Genomic DNA, 20458 nt, shown 5'->3' with positions numbered 1-20458 from the left:
AACTAAAAAATTAGAGGGCGGAAAAGTAGAATAACCAAAAATGAAGAAAAAAGATGCGGATTACAATAGGGTTTGGGAATGGAGTTACAGAAAAGGTTACATTTAGGCTATGTTTACTAGGCAGGGTTAGTGCAACCTACAGTGTGAGGGATGATGTAAGGGAATGGGTATGGGTTCGGATGGGGTAAGGATTAGTGTAAGAGAAAGCATTATAACTAGGCCTGGAGTAAAGGCTGGTGCTAGGATTGTGGAAATGTTAGAGATTTGGTCTGGTTGGGTTTAGGAGTCGCGTTAACATTAGGGTAAGATAGATTGTGGGTCATGGTGTAATAAATAAATGTGGGTGAAAGATGCAGCAGGTGGTGGTAGGCCTCATTGTGGATGGGGAAATTGATTAGGGTTGAGCTAAGAGGTAATGTAGACAATGATAATGGTAAATGTTCAACTTGTTTACCTACACGTTTTTGTATTTTTCATAGATGTACATGTTGGCCACAATATGTACAACTCTACTTTTCGAAATCTACAAATCTATTTTTTCTAATTCTAATTTGTGTACATAGAGGCAACCTCTGCCCTGCATTGGAAACCAATGCATGTTTGAGAAAGTAAGTTGTGACTGTGTTTTTTGTGCAACTCCCAAAGAGCGTACTTTACTTATTGATAACACTGCGAGCATCTGCAGGTAAGGAAGCGTGTGTAAATAGCCACTCTTTCTGACTACAGTAGGGAAATGCTTGCAGGCTATGGCACTTTAATATATGCATGGGACATAAAGAGTTGACAATTAAGAGCGAATTGTGCACACACACAAACAGATGTAAAATGCTAGCAGTGCTTAATTTGTAAAAGAACAAGCGACGGTGCCTACAGTTCTGCTGGAAGCCCTGGGCCAGCGCCAACGAATGTCAGAGTGCCAAATACCAAGGTTGCATAATCTTAATTTCACTTTATGCCTTTTTCATCCAACACTACAAACTCTCTTTTCTTTTAACAAACTCTTTCAGGTTCTCTTTCATCCCTGCCTTCTTTCATTGTCTCTATGTTTCTCTGCTTCTCGTCGTCCTACTTTCCCCGTTTTGCATGTTTATCTCTCTTGCAAGCACCAGCTCAAATTAAGCACTGAATACAAGTAAACAGAGCACATCATCAATTAAGACTCTGTTCGTGATTGAGTTCAAGCTGTTCGGTGAATGTAACGCTCTGGTTAATAACTTATGACTTAAATAGTGCACTGTGATTCTAACAGGCTTATCAATACTGGAGAAACCAAAACTGCAGTGTGGCAGGAGTAGTTTGAGTAATCCTAGGGGGTATAATTAATTCTTTCTCAATTGTGACCTCAGCACTTACAGTGTAATAATCAAGGAAAAGTACTACATTCAATAGTGCAATCCTAACATGGCCAGAAAATTACAGAACAGCAGCAGATAAATGCATGCCACTCTCGTGGTTTCAGGAATACTGTAGATTAGGAAATACACTGCAGTTTGAAGAATTTGTAAAATGTCGCTTTAGAGTAATTTTGCAGCACTTGCAGGGAAGTAACAAGTGTAAGGCTGTTCTGCGCGTCTTTCTAACATTTCCAGGAATACTGATGAAAAGTAACAAAGATCTACATTGTTCACACCAAATTACAGTCTGGAAATGCGACTGACACGTACCCGCCGTAGGCTCCGAAGGTGAAGCTCCGCTTCCGGTGAGTCATGGCGGGGGATCGCGCGCAGGTGCTGTCCCGGGGCAATGCTGTCAGTCTGTCCGGCTGCCTTGAGCCGGCCCGGCCTCAGCCGCAGAGCCCGCCTCTCTCATGGACCAGTCCCCCAGCCTGTTCTTCCATCACCCCGCCCCCCAGCTGCCTGGGCATGAAGTCCCTCTGTGTGCTGCTTCGGCCAGGAACACATTTCCCTCAGCGGTGGGTTCATTACCTCGCTAGTTGCCCCTAGAAACCACGAAGTGCCTCTTAAAGAGCCCACTCTTGCCCCTATTGCCCCTACTGTCTCCTTTAATACACAAGAACCACAAGGAAATGGAAAAACATCTTCTTTTGGAATCCAGAAGTGTTTTGTTGTGTACTTTTAGCTTTTAGCTCGCCCTGTGCTTTTTGTTTATAAAAATAAACAGCATTAAGGATGGAGTGGGCGGGTGCTTCAGCGAGACAACTTGGACCCAAAATGAACTTCAAGAGAGGGAGAGGGGGTTGGGGTGGGAGTGCGAGGACCGGAAGCATACATGCCAACATTTGGAAACAGGAATGAGGGAGAGCTGGAAAACAAAATCTGAGAAATATGTTCTCCCAGTTGACTTACATTGAAGTGGGGCCTATTTCAGGTGGGGGACAGCTAAAATAAAGCCGTTTTTGCCTTAAAATGTAAGTCTCTGAACTGAACAGCGACGTAGGTTACATTGGTGCAAAAGGTGCAGTGGCACCGGGTCCCAGTGGCCTGAGTGGCCGACTGAACTTTGATTATTGATGTATAATTCAAACAGCAGCTGTGGGGACAATTTCCTGCCTTGTACTAGGGCCCAACACACATTGGCTATGACTCTGCGCCTGACTCCGGTCACGTATGTGGAAGTCTGTCAAAGGGAGTGTGGGAGTGGACGGATAGGGGTGTCATACATTGTGAACTGCCACCACCAGAGGTGTCTCCTTGAGCTGTTTGTAATATGTGTCTGTTGTATGCATGTATGTGTTTGTTTGTGTACCCCATGCACAGAATGTACTTACAGGTCATACCTTACAGTATGAGCATTCCGCACTCACAGTGCATACCCAACCAATCAATCGATCTATCAATCAATCAATCAGTCAATCAATCAGGAGTTTGTAAAGCGCAGCTACTCACTTGTGAGGGTCTCAAGGCGCCTAGGGGGCGGGGGACTACTGATCCGTCTGGGTGTGGAGGTTCAGTCGATGAGCCAGGTCTTGAGGTCCTTCTTGAATTGAGTCAATGAGGTGGATTGCCTGAGGTGGAGAGGCAGGGTGTTCCAGGTCTTGGCAGCGAGGTAGGAGAAGCATATTGCTCTGGTTCTGGTCCTGTGGATCTGTGGGACGGAGGCCAAGGCGAGTTGGGAGGAGCGGAGTTCCCTGGTGGGTGTGTGGAATGCGAGGCGGTGGGTCAGATATTCTGGTCCTGCGGCGTGGAGAGCTTTGTAGGCATATGTGAGGAGCTTGAAGGTGATTATCTTGTTGACTGGGAGCCATTGGAGTTGTTGGAGGTGTGTTATGTGGCTGCGGCAGGGTATGTTGATGACCAGTCTGGCTGTGACTTTTTTCAATGTAAATCTTGGAGCAACCCCTATGCTCAGACAATGCTTTGTAGCAGTATTAGCACTGGCCTGTATTGCAACATGCTTCACTCACAGTGTAGCTTACTCTCAGAGCATATTTCGTTTCAAGGTGTATTTATTTAATGATCACGTGTGTATGGTGGTTAAGTGCCCATTACTACACTTATTAGGGCTGTGTATGTGTGTTGGTATGCGGCTTCGTGAGGTGCATGAGCCATTCTCAAGCAGCAGGCATAGCTAAGTTAGTTATCCAGCCTTAGCGTTGGAGAGTGACACATTGCCATCTGTGTTGGCTGCATGAGAGGCTGGTGTTGACACATCAATTAGAATCAGTTGTATTATGTTGCATTGTCTAATTTGGATGTTGAAACAGAATTGGTGGGTTTAATGTTTGATTGGCCTTTGCATAGCACAGATCATCACAGATTATTTCATCTCACTGTGTTATGCTCTAAATGCTGAGGGTTTGGGTGTATTTTTGTGCTACTGCAGAGCAGCAAGTTGGCATCAGCATGGCACTGTGTTGGTTGTATAACAATATGGTGCTGGGGCATTTAGTACGTTCCTTTGAGTTTGCTGTTTTCTGCCAAAGGTTACCTGTTGACATCTGTGTAGCCTTTGTTGTTCTTTTATTGCATAACTACCCGGTTTTGCTGCACCTAGGGTCTAGTGCATGGGTGGTGTAGGGTTTTGAGATTTAGGGATTGATATTTTCAAGCTCTGGTTGTCTTTAGTGCTGGGTTCGTTGGGTGCTGAGGCATAGTTATGGGGCTGCACTTACTTTCTTCAGGGTGTCTTGTGGATATTTAGGCTTCTGGAAGGCATTTTGTGCTGTTGTACACCTGGATGTTACTTGCCACTGTTTTGGATGTATGATGTAGAGCTGGAGCATTTAGTGGGTTCTGTCAATGGATTATTTTCTTGTGTAGAGTAATATTAGACTACATCTTGCCTGGTATTCCTGCATCCTCACTTTTCTGGTGCGTTACTCCCAGTGATGACCCACATTCAATAAAACCACACGCAACACATGGCAGGGGCAGCAAGCTATGGCATAGCCCACTTCAAACCTCACTACCTGCAACTCCAAAGAGGGAGTGCGCAGTGCACCTCCCAGCATTACTGAGTCTGCCACTGCTGAATCAAACCCATACTGCACCGCACACTCCAATTTACAACCTCCTCAGAGCAGTTGTTAAATTAGAGCATAAAAGTGCCCATTTTTAGTCCCAGAATGGGAATCGCATGCGGAAAGAACCTGGTAAGTCCAGGTCTTCATGTCATTCTTATTTCACACCCAGCAAAACGCGATGACCGAACTTTAGTGGGGAAGACACTGACTGGAATCTGTATTTCTGGCCCGGTACCTCCCTATCCTAGCCTCGGGTATCTACCTATCCTAGCCTCAGGTATCGCCCTATCCTAGCCTCGGGTACCTCCCTGTCCTAGCTTAGGGTATCTCCCTATCCTAGCCTCGGATACCTCCCTATCCTAGCCTCGGGTACCTCCCTATCCTAGCCTCGTGTACCTCCCTATCCTAGCCTCGTGTACCTCCATATCCTAGCCTCTGGTACCTCCCTATCCTAGCCTCGGGTACCTCTTTATCCTAGCCTTGGGAAGCTCCCTATCCGAGCCTCAGGTACCTCTTTATTTTAGTCTGGGTACCTCCCTATCCTAGCTTCGGGATTCTCCCTATCCTAGCCCTAGGCACCTCCCTATCCTAGCCTCGGGCACTCCCCTATCCTAGCTTTGGGTATCTCCCTATCCTAGCCTCGACTACCTCCATATCCTAGCCTCGGGTATATTGTAGCCTTGGGTACCTGCCTATGCTAGCCTCGGGTAACTCTCTAGCCTAGCCTCTGGTACTTCCCTATCCTAGCCTCTGGTACCTCCCTATCCTAACCTTGAGTACATCTCTATCCTAGCCTCCGGTACCTCCCTATACTAGCCCAGGTACCTTCCTATCCTAGCCTCGGGTACTTCTCTATCCTAGATTTGGGTATCTCCCTATCCTAGCCTCGGGTATCTCTGTATCCTAGCCTCGGGTACCTCCTTATCTTAGCCTCGGCTATCTCCCTATCCTAGCCTCGGTATTTCCCTATCCTAGCTTCGGTATCCTCCTATACTAGCCTCTGGTTCCACCCTATCCTAGCCTCGGGTACCTCCCTATCCTAGCCTCGGGTTTCTCTGTATCCTACCCTCGGGTATCTCTGTTTCCTAGACTCGGATACCTCCCTATCCTAGCCTCGGGTACCTCCCTATCCTAGCCTCGGGTATCTCCCTATCCTAGACTCAGGTACTCCCTATCTTAGCCTGGGGAACCTCCCTATCCTAGCCTTGGGCACCCCCCTATCCTAGCCTCGTGTACCTCCCTATCCTAGCTTGGGTATCTCCGTATCCTAGTCTCGGGTACCTCACTATTCTAGCCTGGTTACCTCCCTATCCTTGCCTATGGTATCTCCCCATCCTAGCCTTGGGTACCTCCCTATCCTAGCTTTGGGTATATCCCTATCCTAGCCTCAGGCACCTCCCTATTGTAGCCCAGGTACCTCCCTATCCTAGCCTTGGGAATCTCCCTATCCTAGTCTCGGGTATCTCCCTACCCTAGCCTTGGGTACCTCCCTATCCTAGCCTTGGTTATTTCCCTATGCTAGCTTTGCGTACCTGCCTATAGTAGCCTCAGGTAACTCCCTAGCCGAGCCTCAGGTATCACCCTATTCGAGCCTCAGGTACCTCCCTATCCTAGCCTTGGGTACCTTCCTATCCTAGCCTTGGTACTTCCCTATCCTAGCCTCGGGTATCTTCCTATCCTAGCCTCGGGTACCTCCCTATCCTAGCCTTGGGTATCTCCCTATTTTAGCCTCAGGTACCTCCCTATCCTAGCCTCGGGTACCGTCCTATCCTAGACTTGGGTACCTCCCTATCCTAGCCTCGGGTATCTCCCCATCCTAGCCTCGGGTACCTCCCTATTCTAGCCTGTGTACATCACTATTCTGGCCTCGGGTATCCCAATATCCTAGCCTCGGGCACCTCTATATCCTTGGGCACCTCCCAATCCTAGCCTCCGGTATCTCCCTATCCTAGACTCGGGTACCTCCCTATACTAGCCTCGGGTATCTCCCTATCCTAGCCTTGGGTACCTCCCTATCCTAGCCTTGGTTATTTCCCAATGCTAGCTTTGGGTACCTGCCTATACTAGCCTCAGGTAACTCCTTTGCCGAGCCTCAGGTATCTCCCTATTCTAGCCTCCGGTACCTCCGTATCCTAGCCTTGGGTACCTTCCTATCCTAGCCTTGGTACTTCCCTATCCTAGCCTCGGGTATCTTCCTATCCTAGCCTCGGGTACCTCCCTATCCTAGCCTTGGGTATCTCTCTATTTTAGCCTCAGGTACCTCCCTATCCTAGCCTCAGGTACCTCCCTATCCTAGCCTCGGGTATCTCGCCATCCTAGCCTTGGGTACCTCCCTATTCTAGCCTCGGTACATCACTATTCTAGCCTCAGGTATCCCAATATCCTAGCCTCGGGCACCTCTCTATCCTTGGGCACCTCCCTATCCGAGCCTCCGGTATCTCCCTATCCTAGACTCGGGTACCTCCCTATACTAGCCTCGGGAAACTCCCTAGCCTAGCCTCAGGTATCTCCCTATCCTAGCCTCCCATACCTACCTAACCTAGTGTCCGGTACCTCCCTATCCTAGCCTTCAATACCTGCCTATCCTAGCCTGCGGTACCTTCCTATCCTAGCCTCGGATACCTGCCTATCCTAGCCTCAGGTATCTCCTTATCCTAGCCTCGGGTATCTCTCTAACCTAGCCTCGGATATCTCCCTATCCTACTTTGGGGTACCTCCCTATCCTAGCCTCCGGTATCTTTCTATCCTTGCCTTAGGTATCTTCCTATCCTAGCCTTGGGTATCTCCATATCCTAGCCTCGGGCACTCCCCAATCCTAGCCTTACGTACCTCCCTATCCTTGCCTCGGGTATCCCCCTATCCTAGCCTTGGGTATCTCCCTATCCTAGCCTCGGGCACCCCACAATCCTAGCCTTGGTAGCTCCCTGTCCCAGCCTCTGATACCTTCCTATCCTAGCTTCGGGTCCCTACCACGCCTAGACTCAGGTATCTCCCTATCCTAGCCTCTGTACTTCCCTTTCCTAGCCTTGGGCACCCCTCTATTATCCTGCCTCCATTACCTCCCTAACCTAGTCTCGTATACCTCCTTATCCTAGTCCTGTGCACCTCCCTATCCTAGCCTCCGGTACCTCCCTATCCTAGCCTCCGGTATCTCCCTATCCTAGCCTCCGGTATCTCCCTATCCTAGCCTTTGGTATATCTCTATCCTAGCCTCCCGTATCTCCCTATCCTAGCCTTGGGTACCTCCCTATCCTAGCCTTGGGTACCTCCCTGTCTATCCTCTGGTACCTTCCTATCCTAGCCTCATAATCCTTCCTATCCTAGCCTCAGGTACCTCCCTATCCTAGCCTCAGGTATCTCCCTATCCTAGCCCCAGTACCTCCCTATCCTAGCCTCGGATACCTCCCTATCCTAGCCTCGGGGAGTTCCCTATCCTAGCCTCCAGTATCTCCCTATCCTAGCCCGGGTACCTCCCTAACCCAGCCTCCGGTATCTCCCTATCCTAGCCTCAGGGAGCTCCCTATCCTAGCCTCCGGTACCTCCCTATCCTAGCCCGGGTGCCTCCATATCCTGGCCTCCGGTATCTCCCTATCCTAGCCACATATACCTCCCCATCCTAGCCTTGGGTACCTACCTATCCTAGCTTTGGGTACCTCCCTATCCTAGCCTCGGGTATCTCCCTATCCTAGCCCCGGGTACCTCCCTATCCTTGCCTCTGGTACCTCCCTATCTTAGCCCGGGTACCTTCCTATCCTAGCCCCGGTACCTCCCTATCCTTGCCTCTGGTACTTCCCTATCCTTGCCTCTGGTACTTCCCTATCTTAGCCCGGGTACCTTCCTATCCTCGCCTCGGGTACCTCCCTATCCTAGCCCTGGTACTTCCCTATCCTTGCCTCTGGTACTTCCCTACAATAGCCCCGCTACCTTCTATCCTCGCGACCTCCCTATCCTAGCGTCGGGTATCTCATAATGTGGCCCTTATTCTGTAAGTCGCTCGAGAGGTTGATGATATAGTGCAGGCTGTGCTTAGAGCTGGGTGCGTTTTGTGCTAAGTGATCGAAGGCTAACACAATGTCATCTGTATGACCCTTGTCACTGTCTTAGTTGCAACTTTAGAGTCTTAGGTGACTAGATGTGGGGTGTGTGTATTCATTCATATGTGTTGAACATTAATATTCTTTGGGTTACTGCAATAAAGCTGCAATAAAACAATCGCATTAGCCACATTCAAGTGATACATTACATATGAGTGTGTTAAAGCATTGATGTGATCCCTTATTATTCCTTCAGGTGCTGTGGCCTACCTACTGCCTTAGCTATGTAATCTGTAATGAGTCATTGGGTTTCTAGCCATGCCTATTGCTCCAGTACAGCCCACTATCGGCGGACCCTTCACAACAAGAGCAGGTTGCTTTACTCCAACCCCTTCACCCCCCCCTCACGGCTTGCTAAAGTCAAGGGAGGAAACCAAGGCGAGCAGTATCTTTATTCTGGGATTAGGTACTCAAGCCCCTTGCCTTTCCAATGTACTCACAGGGCATACCTGGTAGCAGGCTTCATCCTTCTTACACAGTATGTGCTCTGCAATGGGTTACAATCAAAGGCTACTCTCCAAAAAAGATTGCCTTGTAGTGCATGAACTTCAGGGGCTGCGTACACTGTGCTTACCCCTTATCAATGGACAAAAGCTTCAGTGGGCTTCAAGCAAGTAAAAAAAAAATTAAGGCACAAATGTGGATTTGCATTTTCATGCTATACAATCATTAGAGCATATATGTGTATGATGTCACAGTTTCAATAGCATATCAATTAGGTATTTGGAAGTGAGATAACAACAGCACCCCTTATAAATACTGAATCTGTACCCACTCGCAGTCCCATTTTAGGTGTCGTTAAAACTTATCTGATTCATAAAATAGGGTTAGTACATCTGAAAAAACATTTTTAAGTTTACAAAAACAAAATAGGAGCATTTGTGACTATAAAAATGCTTAGTAGATATGGACCTGTGTTCCGTGGATTGGCTGTGGTAATTTCGCTGGCTGAACTGAGATCATGATAACAGGCCTGGAAATGGTATATGGAAAAACAACAATTGATAGACGTAATGCTGATCAATGTCAAACACTCACCCCAGTACAGAGATTTGGGCCTAAATCCATCACTTTTTTGCTCATCACGCCACCCCAGTTTGGAACCAGCCATATGCAAATCAGTCTTGACCCTGCTCTCCATGGTACCAGTCCAGCCCAAAGGCCAAGTTCTCCTTGGAGAGGTGTTGCAAAAACTTCCTGTGCCCTGGGCACCCTCAACTTATTTTCTGACTGGTACTGGTGGTAACTGACTCTGACTGACCCTGGGCTCTGCCTAACCATGCCCAGGACCAGTGCTATGCAGAAAGAGACACTTCGAATATAGTGAAACTACCTACATACACTAGGGTACACTATGGGTTAGAGTACCCCTAGGATTGGCATGACCTCCCCTATAAGGCCCTAGTACATAATAGGGCCAGGAGCTTGCAACTACCTTTAAGTCCCAAGTATATAATAGGGCATTGCAGTTTAGAGGCCAGCAGCCTTTTCTGCACTTGCATGTGTGCACTGCTGAAGCCTGAGGTCAGTTTAAAATCATCCCTATGTTGCAGGACTGCTTTTAAAATGCTAATTTTTCCCAAACTCGACTTTAGTGTTAGGGGCACTTAAAAATTGATAAACTATAATGTTTGGGCATATTAGTTACCCCCAGGGTGTCCCCTGGGTGTCCCATGGATTGGGGGGGGGGGGGCAGGACTTTATGAAGAAGACCCTTAAAAAATGAGTGTTATATGCCATGGTTAAGTAAAATTGCACATTTCACACACCACATTGTGATAAAGTGCTTCACAAAATCGAAAACTGTAGAGGATCTGCAATATGTTTACATATTCAGAACCCCTAGGGTCTACCCTAGGTATCCCAGGGATGTGGGGTAATGTAGATATGGGCAGGCTCCTTATACAAAATGTTTTATAAGCCCTGATGTTGGAAAAATGGCCTAAGTCATTTTGACCATTGCAAATCCCTTGCCACACATGTTAACCTGGCAATCAGTTATTAACTAAAAATTCCTTCTAGGAGAATCATAAAAACTGCAGTTCAAAGACTTCCTGGAATGGTATTGATACATCCAACAATATAGTATTATTGACTTTCTCCTAAAGTGTACAGACAAGAAGTTATAAGAATTTCTTGTCTATAAACCAAACTTTAGCCGTCCAGTGGTCTGTCCTGATTGGTCAGAGTTAAGTGGATTAGCCAGGCTCCTTTGATGAGGTGATAAATAGCCCCTAGGGTTAGACAGCTCTTCTGGGAGGGCAGGATTCTGCAACATAGGAATGCCAGAGCAGGCAGGAAGGGGTCGTAAACCATATTCTTCAATGGAAGTAGGAGACAGGCAGTAGAAGTCAGTTTCAATTTACTCCTCTCCTCTTTGAACCCAGCCAGATGGTAGGATTACGGAAGGAATGAGCAGAGGCAAGGGGGAGAGACTATGGAGATTAACCTGGGGGTGGGGGGCTCCTTGACCCAGTGAAATGGGAATAAGTATCTGAGAGGGGCAGAGCCTCTCAGATCTGCTGCTTGAAACCTAAAAGAGAAGAGGGGTCCATGCTGAGGAGTTTGATTAGCACCAACCAGGCGCTCTGAAGATTGTGCCTGCTGCACAACCTGAATTACAGCCCTGTGGACCTAACTTGCTTCAAAAGGACTAAAGAGTGGACAGGCTACAGTTTAATAGAGCTAACCTGCAACATCACCACCAAAACTCCTCAGCCTGGAATACTACCAGTGGATATGTAAGGGTTTTGTCCAAGTGAATTGTGGGAACTAAAGTCCCAAACTTTCAAGGACCATCTTGGTGCTTCCAGACCCTTGAAGTAAGTTGTGGACACATTAGGACCCTTTGGGGAACTTCAGGAAGAAGTTCCAGAAGATTGGAGCAACTTTGGAAAAAAACTTCAAAAGTGGAGCGACTCGACCTAGCCAGCTGGCAGCCCTCCACGGTGAGCCGGCCTGCCATCCAGGTTTGTCCCGCTGAAAAGCTCGAGAGGTCCGACTTCCTGAGTTTGACCAGCAGTAAGTTGAAACTCAAGCCAGCGAACCCTCACTAAATCCGGCTTGGTGGAGAGCATCGAGGCACCCCGCATGAAAAAAGCTCCGTAAAAGTTTCTAAGTCCGAACGTAGAAAAGGTGACCGGGACCAATCACCACAGCCACGCTGCCCACCTTCATCCGCGAGCCGGCCTGGACTCCTGGTTCATACCGCTGGAAAGCTCTAGAGGTCGGACTTCCATAACTTTGACCGGGAGCTTGTTGCAAGGCAAGCCGGCGAATCTTCACTGAATCCGGACTGGCTGAGAGCTTGGAGGGACCCCTGGAAGAAAAGCTCAAGAAAAGTTTCTAAGTCAAAAGGTAAAAACTTTGACCGGGACCTACCACAAGGGATAGCCGCTCAGGGCTCCATCGCGGTCAGCCTGAAACTTTGACTTTGACCCAGTCTAGCACGACCAGATGTCCCAATAACGCTATAGGTTTCTATGTGCTATAAAGTGCTAAATCTTTAAAATCATATCTCTGGTTCCCTACATTGCATTTTTTCTGTTTTGGGGTCATTTTAAAGATAAAAAAGTGCTATTTTTATAAATTGCTGTTGAATTTTTATTGTGAGTTGTGTCTTAAATATTTATAGAATTTGTGTTTGTAAATGCTTTACATACCTGTCTTTGAAGTTAAGCCTGCCTGCTTGCAGCCAAGCTACCAAGGGTTGAGCATGGGAATAATTTTCTAAACCTTTACTTAGCCTTATAGTGTGTTAGTGGCCTTATTGCCAGTGGCAGATATACATTTTCCCCTGCTAATAACTCACTTTCCAACAAGTGGAAACAAGCATCCTAGGACCGGTCTCGGGGTATCACCCCTAATTAGCCAGGATAGCCAGAATCCAGTGTATTTAGGCCCCAATCTCTGTATTGGGGATGAGTTTTTGACATTGTTCAGCATTCTGTGCATCATTTGTTCTTTTTGAATTTGTTGCACCAAGTGGGATGGTAATGCCAAAGATCAGTCTTGTGCTCACCATGCCACCGGAGTCAAGCTATCCTGGCTGATGAGGGGCGATACCCCAAAACCAGTCCTAGGATACTTGTTTCTGGTCTAGGGAGGACCTGGCCTGGCAGTTCGGGCTCAACTGTTCCGATGGGGAGCAGCTTCAAGACTGATTTGCACATGGCTGAGTCATAATGGGAATGACGTGGTGAGCACAAAAACAATAGATTTAGGCCCAGATCTCTGTACTAGGGATGAGTGTTTGACATTGTTCAGCTACTCGTCCATCATTTGCTCTTTTTGGAAATGTTATATAGCATTTTGTAATGCTCTTCTGTTCTTTCAAAGCTCTAATAAATATTATGTGATAAAACTAGCCACTTCTGGCATTTAGTGAGCTATCAAGTTTGTAGTATTCTCCTTCTAAGAAACCATTTTAAAATGGTTGGTTTTACAAAAATAATTTCTTATATTTATACCTAAAAAGTTACACATTCTACATAACATTTAGAATAGAAACGTATGAGATTATTCAATTAATAATGAGATAGTAAACTACAGCAACAAATCAGGCTTGTGGGTAGACCAACTTTGTGTGCCCTTAGTGCTGCTTGGAGGCCTGTGTGGGCTGAGAATCCCTCAGCCAGTCCAGCCCTGAAACAGCCTGCTGTCTTCCAGCCACCGAAGACTTTCCATTGCGGAGTATGTTCAGCCCAACTCGTGTCATTTCATTTCAGGGAGGCAGCTATTACACAGACCAACTAGGTGTTGCACAGTGTCCTCTTTTTAAGAGTTGGAAGTAATAAGTTTGTGAAGATTGGGCAGATATAGTCTGAGGAATGGTATTTTTGTTGTGTCTCCTCTAGTGCTTGTCAAGGGGTACCTGAGGTTTTGATATTTTGGCTGTTCAGTCTTGGTAAGAAAGTTATGATAAGCATGTGGGTTTCCACTGTGGGTGGTGTCATTTGTACCTACATTGAAGGTGATCATCAGATTCAATATATCAAAGGTCAATATGAGATAGAACCAGCAGCAGCTCCTCCATTATGGCGGAGGAGCGTCGCCCCTCCTGATGCGAGTGCAGCAGGCACACACATTAATAAAATGGTAATAAATACCATTTTATTTACGTGTTCAAGGCTTGCGCAGCTACAGCGTGATGGCAAGGGGCGGGGCTAATCAGTGCGATTGCACTAGTGATGCAACCCCCTGCCAGTGCGCAGGTCAGATTGGCCGACTGCCTCCATCCGACCAATCTGACCTGCATACTTCAGAGCCTGCAATCCCAAGGCTGAGAAACAGCCAAGAGCTTGCAGCCACAGGCCCCCAGCCCCCAAATGAGCACTGGGTTAGCCTGCTCCATTGGGATTGGCTGGTTTTGCGTCATCCTAGGGTGGAAGTTCTTCTCTTTCCGCCGAGTCAGCCCAGGAAACCGTCAGGAGGAAGGGGTAGGAGACCACATCCAGAGCCTGCCAGGGCATGGAAATGAGTGTCGGGCGGCAGGTAAATTCTTTGTATTTTTAAAAAAATGTGTATTGTCTGTTTTTCTCCCCAACTCAATCCAGACAGCCCCTCTGCCCCCACACCAGCCGCTACTGGTTAGAAGGTATATTTGCTTGGCAATGGGATAAGTTGCTTTTGAATGTTATAGACACTTGTTGCAGAGATGGTCACTTTAGACATTTGATGTGTATGTGTGTGTTTGTTGAATGTTGAGGCTTGTTATCACCCAAAGCGTACCCAAAGCATAAAGAAAGTTGTTATATTAAAAGAAAGTAGAGAGGGAGATTTCCATTTATCGAATAATGAAATTTTGCTTCTGTGTTTTGTGAAAAATAGTTGTGTTTCATTTAAGAATGGAGAAACCTTCATGGAGTTTGTGGTGTAGGATATATTTTGTTGTCCTGAAGCAGGTGGGAATGTATCAGTTTTTATGCCAGCGAAAATACGCATTGCTGTGTCTGTCTGTGTCTATTAGCTTCAACCATCAATTTCATGACCATCTTTATAATTAATATTGATCGTTGTTTTTGAGCTAAAATTGGCTGAGGACAGTGTGGGTTTTTAACTTCTTCTGAATTGTGGAATGTGTGATTTATTTTTGTTTGAGAGGTTTCCAGTTTCATGTTTTTTTACAAATAGTATGACTGTGAGAAATATTTTATGAACTTTGCATGATATACATGCATGTTTAAGTATGTAATTTATAGAAAATATGTTTATACTAAAAATATATATTTAATACATTTATTTATATTTGATATCTATATAACAAAAGCAATTGAAAATGTATTTGTGTTGTTGTCCCAACCAACAAGATTGTTCATACGGCTATATGGTCTTCAGGATGTGGGTGTTAAAACGGTTTTTTAAGGTACAGGGATGGGTAAGGGTATGAGGTAGCAAGGGCTAAAAGGGTTTTTTAGGGTTCAGGAATGGGTAAGTGTACAGGTTGGTTAGGGTACCAGTTGATTAGGGTATTTTGGGGTTAAAGGATGGGTAAGGGGATGGACTTCTAAGAATTGTTTAGGGTTCAGGCAATGGTAAGAGTATGGGTAGTAGGGTTAAATAGACTTTTTTTGGGATTGGGTATGGGGTATTAAGGGGTTTCTAGAGTTTAGGGTTGTGTAAGGGAACCGGGTAGTAAGGGTTATAAGGGGTATTTAGGGCTCAGGGTTGGGTAAGGGTATGGAGTAGTAAGGGCTTTATGGGTTCAAAGAAGGGTAAGGGCAAGTGAATGAGATGGTAAGGGCTTTTTAGGATTTAAAGGTTAAGAGGATGCCCTGGGACCACCACCTCCCTGTAGCCTATGAAAAAATTATGGCGGGCGCATGGCCTCCCCCAGGCCATTGGGACCACCATCTCCCTGGGGCTACCATTTACATTAAATAGGGGGTACAGGCTGACCCTTGGCTCCGGGGATCACCACCTCCCTAAAGCTACAATTAAAATTAAAGAATGGGGCCACACAGCCCCCCTCCTTGAGACATATATTGTCCTGGGGACCGCCACCCCCAGGGACGGCTCCTGCTATCTCCTGGTGAGCCCACCCCTGGGACATAGCTTCTTATTTAACAAAGAGCAAAAGAAAGCAGAATAAAGGACAGAAAGAGGCAAAATAAAGTTCAGCATTGAGCAGAAAGAGACAAGATAAAAGGTGAGAAACTAGCAGAGAGAGGCAGAATAGAGGTCTGAAAAAAACAGCAAGGGACAGAATAAAGGTGAAAAACTAGCAGAAAGAGGCAAAACAGAGGTCAAAAACGAGCAGAAAGAGGCAGAATAAAGGTGAGTACGAGCAGAGAGGCAAAATAAAGGTGAGTACGAGCAGACAGAGGCAGAATAAAGGACAGAAACAAGCAGAAACAGGCAAAATAATGTTGCGAAATCAGCAGAAGAGGCAAAATAAAGGTGAGAAGTGGGCAGAAAGAGGCAAAATTAGAGGTCAGAAACCAGGAGCAAGAGGCAAAATAAAGGTGAGAAACAAGCAGAAAGAGAAAGACTAAAGGTCAGAAGTGAGCAGCAAGAGGCAAAATAAAGGTGAGAAATAAGCATAAAGAGGCAAAAGAAAGGTCAGCAACAAGCAGAAAGAGGCAAAATAAAGGACAGAAACAAGAGGCAAGATTAAAGGTGAGAAATTAGCAGAAAGAGGTAAAATAGAGGTCGGAAACGAGCAGCAAGAGTCAGAATAAAGGTCAGAATCTAGCAGAAAGGCAGAATAAAGGTCAGACATGAACAGAAAGAGGCATAATAGAGGTCAGAAACAAGCATCAAGAGGCAGAATAAAGGTCAGAAAGGAACAGAAAGAGGAGAAATAAAGGTCAGAAACTAGCAGAAAGAGCCAGAATACAGGTTGAAAGGGAGTAGAAAGAGGTAAAGTAAAGGTCAGAAACTAGCAGAAAGAGGCAATATAAAGGTCAGAAACAAGCATAAAGAGGCAAAATAGAGGTCAGAAAACAGAAGCAAGAGGCAAAGTAAAGGTGAGAAAAGAGCAGAATGAGGCAAAATAAAGGTCAGCAATGAGCAGAAAAAGGCAGAATAAAGGTGAGAAACGAGTGGAAAGAGGCAAAATAAAGGTGAGAAACCAACAGTAAGAGGCAAAATAAAGGTGAAACCCACTCAGAGACTCACACACCCACTCACAGACCTACTCAGTAGGGTCACTATACCCGAGGACGAAACACATGTTGGCTGGTGTGAGGCTGAAGTATATACTTGATTAAAAGGAAGATGTGATCAAAAGTGGAAGACGACTGTAGTACTTCTTTCTTCGGACCTTAATGTTGCATGTGCTCAGGGCACCTACTCACTCACCCATACAGCCACTCACAAACTCACTCACTCATTCACTCACTAATACAGCCACTGATATAACCACTCATACATCCATACAGCCACTCACACACTGACGCAGTCACCCATAGAGCTACTCACACACCTACTCACTCACCCATACAGTCAATCACACAGCCACTTACTCACCCAAACAGTTACACACTCACTCACTTACTCATACAGATACTAACACGTACTCACTCACCTATACAGTCACTGACACAAGCACAAACGTACCCATACAGCTACTCTCATATTCACTCACTCACCCATAGTCACTCACATACCCCATCACTTACCTGTACCACCTTCCACATATCCAGTTACTCATCCATATACCACTGACACATGCACTCACTCACTGACAAAGCCATACATGCACTCACTCACCCATACAGCCCCTCACACATGCACTCACTAACCCATATAACCAAAGACTCACCCACTCACTCATTCATACAGGCAGTCACTCACACCCTCGCCCACCCACACAGACACTCAGACACCCTTAGAGGTACTCAGACAGCCAATCACTCACCCATACAGAAACTCACATACCCACTCACACACCCATACAGCCACTTACACCAACTTACAGATACACAACCAGTCACTCACCCATACACATATTTAGACACCTAATCACTCATTTATACATTTAGTCATGCACCCACTTAATCATCCAATCAGGTACTCATACACCCACAGATTCACCAGTACACTTTGGTATATATATTTAACACTCATAAAATTTCTAAAAACACTGGCAGTCACTGAATGATGTCTTCAGTGATGTCATTTGAGATGTCATCAGTGATGTCACTGACCATGTCATGAGAGATGTAATATGTGAGGTTATAAGCAGTGCAGGGGTGCGAGTTATAGTTAGCTCACTAACTATAGTGTATGAATTTCTCTGGTTGTGTACAAGTGAAATGTCAACCTAACTATAACGTCCCTGTAACCTCCGTGTGTTTTCATTGAATTTCAAAAAAAATTTTAATTCCATTTCCTAACTATAATGTCCCTGTAACTTTTGTTTTTTTGCCAGTAAATTTCTAAGGTTTTTTAAAATGCTAATTCCTAACTATAATGACCCTGTAACCTTTATTTTTTTCAGTGAATTTCCCAAAAAATGTTAAGTAGTAGTTGTGTTTATAGAATGGTGGAGAAAGGGAGCGTGGCCTCCGACCCACTGTGAAGGATTTACAGGAGGTACCAGGAGGGCTTCTTGGCTCCCAAGGTCCCTCAGGAGTAAAGTGGACTTCATCCCCCAACCAGTAGTGTTTGCAGAGTGGTGGAGAAAAGGGGTGTGGCCTCAGAAGACCTCTTAGCAATTTACTGTGTGGGATTTACCGGAGGTAACAGGAGGGGTAGTTGGCCTCCAAGGACATCCTAGGGTGCCAACTAACCCTCCTGTTGCCTCCAGGAATTCCCACACAGTGGGTTTGCTGTGAAGTTTTCAGTGGGCACGCCCCTTTCTCCACCACTCTGAAAACATATATCCTGGAGCACTACTAGTTGGGGGATTGAATCCTCTTGGTTCTTGAGGGTCCTTGGGGCCAACTACCCCCCCCCCAGTTACCTCCAGTAAGTCCCACACTGCTGGATATCTGAGCGGCCTTTGGAGGCCACACCCCCTCTCTACACCACTCTGCAAATGCCCCTCCTGGCACACTGCTAGTTGGGGGATGAAGTCCACTTTACTCCTGAGGTTCCTTGGGGGCCAACTACCCCTCCTGTTACCTCCAGTAAGTCCCACACAGGTGGATTGCTAAGAGGTTGTTGGAGCCCATGCCCCCTTTCTCCACCACTTTGCAAACACATCTTGTAGTGCACTACTAGTTGGGGGAAGAAGCCCACTATAGTCCTGAGGCCCTCAGGAGGCAAGGGGACGTCATCCCCCCACCAGCAGTGTGTTTACAGAGTGGTGGAGAAAGGGGGCATGGTCTTAAAGTTCACGCAGCAATCCGGCTGTCTGGGACTTACTGGTGGTAGCAGTAGGGGTTACTTGACCCCAAGGACCCTCAGCATCCAAGGGGACTTTATCTCCCAACCGCCATTGTGCCAGGAGGCGCTTTTGCAGTTTGGTAAGGGGTGTGGCCTCCGGCGACTTGCCAGGGTTTAAAAAAAAAAACAATTTAGGGAAGGGGGACTGCATGGCCCTCCTTCCCTGGGCCATTTTCAGCCCCGGGGACCCCATCTCCTGGGGTCCGGCCTTTCTTATTTTTTTATATGATTTACAGAGAGTGGGGGCCGAGGGAACCTCCCTCTCGGGTTGAATTCAACCTCGGGGACCACATCCCCCAGGGCCTGGCCAGTTCTTTATTTTTTTATTTTTGTAAAACAGAGGAGAAGGGCCACACTGCTGTGGTTGTTTCAGAGAATATATATATATATATATATATATATTCACTGAAAAAACCATAGGTTTCACACACGTTATAGTTAGGAATTAGCATTTAAAAAACCTTGCAAATTCAGTGAAAAAACCATAGGTTTCACACATGTTATAGTTAGCTGGACATTTCACTCATAAAAAACCAATGAAATGCCCCCGTTATAGTTAGTGCAGGCAACTATAACTCACGTGACCGCAATCCTCTGCTGATGACATATGTGTCTTTATGAAAAAAAAATATTTGTAATATATGTATAGCTAAAATTTAATGGAAGAAGACATGGGCAAATAAGTGTCTAAATACAGTATTAGCATCAGCAGAAGATTGCGGTCACGTGAGTTATAGTTGCCTGCACTAACTATAACGGGGGAATTTCATTGGTTTTTTACGAGTGAAATGTCCAGCTAACTATAACATGTGTGAAACCTATGGTTTTTTCACTGAATTTGCAAGGTTTTTTAAATGCTAATTCCTAACTATAACGTGTGTGAAACCTATGGTTTTTTCAGTGAATTTGTACGTTTTTTTAAATGCTAAGTTACTTTACGCCATTCGTGGCGTGCGCGCCCACTTAACGCAGTTTGTTCCGTGCGCGCACGGTGCGCTTCGCGCACCGTGCGCGCACAGTGAGCACGCGGTGCGCTTCGCGCACCGTGCGCCCACTTTACGCAGTTAGTGCCGTGCACGCACGGTGGGCACGCGGTGCGCTACGCGCACCGCGTGCCCACGTTACGCTAGATGGGCCATGTACGCACGATGCGCTTCGCGCACCGTGCGCACATGGAGGACATATGATGCGCTTCGTTGTGAAAGGTAATATTTAATTTTTTTACCAGCTGTAATATGCCATGCACAAATGGTGCCCTTCGGGCAACGTTGGCACATGGGGTGGGGAGAGTATGGATATTTTTTTTTTAAAATAATTTTTACCGTACGCGTACGGTAAGCGTAATCGGCGAAATTATCAAAAAATTTAAAATTCCGTTTTTGACCTTGGGGGATCTTTGAGGACTCCCTCAACATGGCTAGGTGCTTAGGAGCTGTCGAAACAGCCCCTTTACATGTTTTTGGACTTTGTTTTTTAACCCCCTCTCAGAGTGCGAGAGAGAAAATGGCGGCCGCTACTTCCTGGTTTCGACCGATTCGAATGTTTACTAAGATCTAACAGCCAATCAGAATCGTGCTCGCGCACGTCACCGTACGCGTACGGTAAGCGC

General features: G+C 46.3%; 1 protein-coding gene across 2 annotated transcripts in view; it reads right to left on the bottom strand.

Annotated features, from left to right (window-relative positions):
- RAP1GAP (RAP1 GTPase activating protein) overlaps positions 1 to 20458 on the bottom strand; it is a 1002066-nt gene that overhangs the window by 809459 nt on the left and 172149 nt on the right. Inside the window, exon 1 of one of the 2 annotated variants that reach the window (XM_085609001.1) lies at positions 1665 to 1731. The exons of the other annotated variant lie outside the window; for it this stretch is intronic. Coding sequence (XP_085465127.1) covers positions 1665 to 1708 — 44 coding nt within the window. The 5' untranslated portion in view covers positions 1709 to 1731. Of the gene's footprint in view, positions 1 to 1664; positions 1732 to 20458 lie in introns of those variants that run through there. 2 annotated transcript variants of the gene reach the window in all.

Source organism: Triturus cristatus, chromosome 1_2, assembly GCF_964204655.1.
Source record: "Triturus cristatus chromosome 1_2, aTriCri1.1, whole genome shotgun sequence".
Taxonomy (NCBI): Eukaryota; Metazoa; Chordata; class Amphibia; order Caudata; family Salamandridae; genus Triturus; species Triturus cristatus.
Note: the sequence above shows the minus strand (reverse complement) of the source record. Positions and strands in the feature narration are given on the sequence as shown.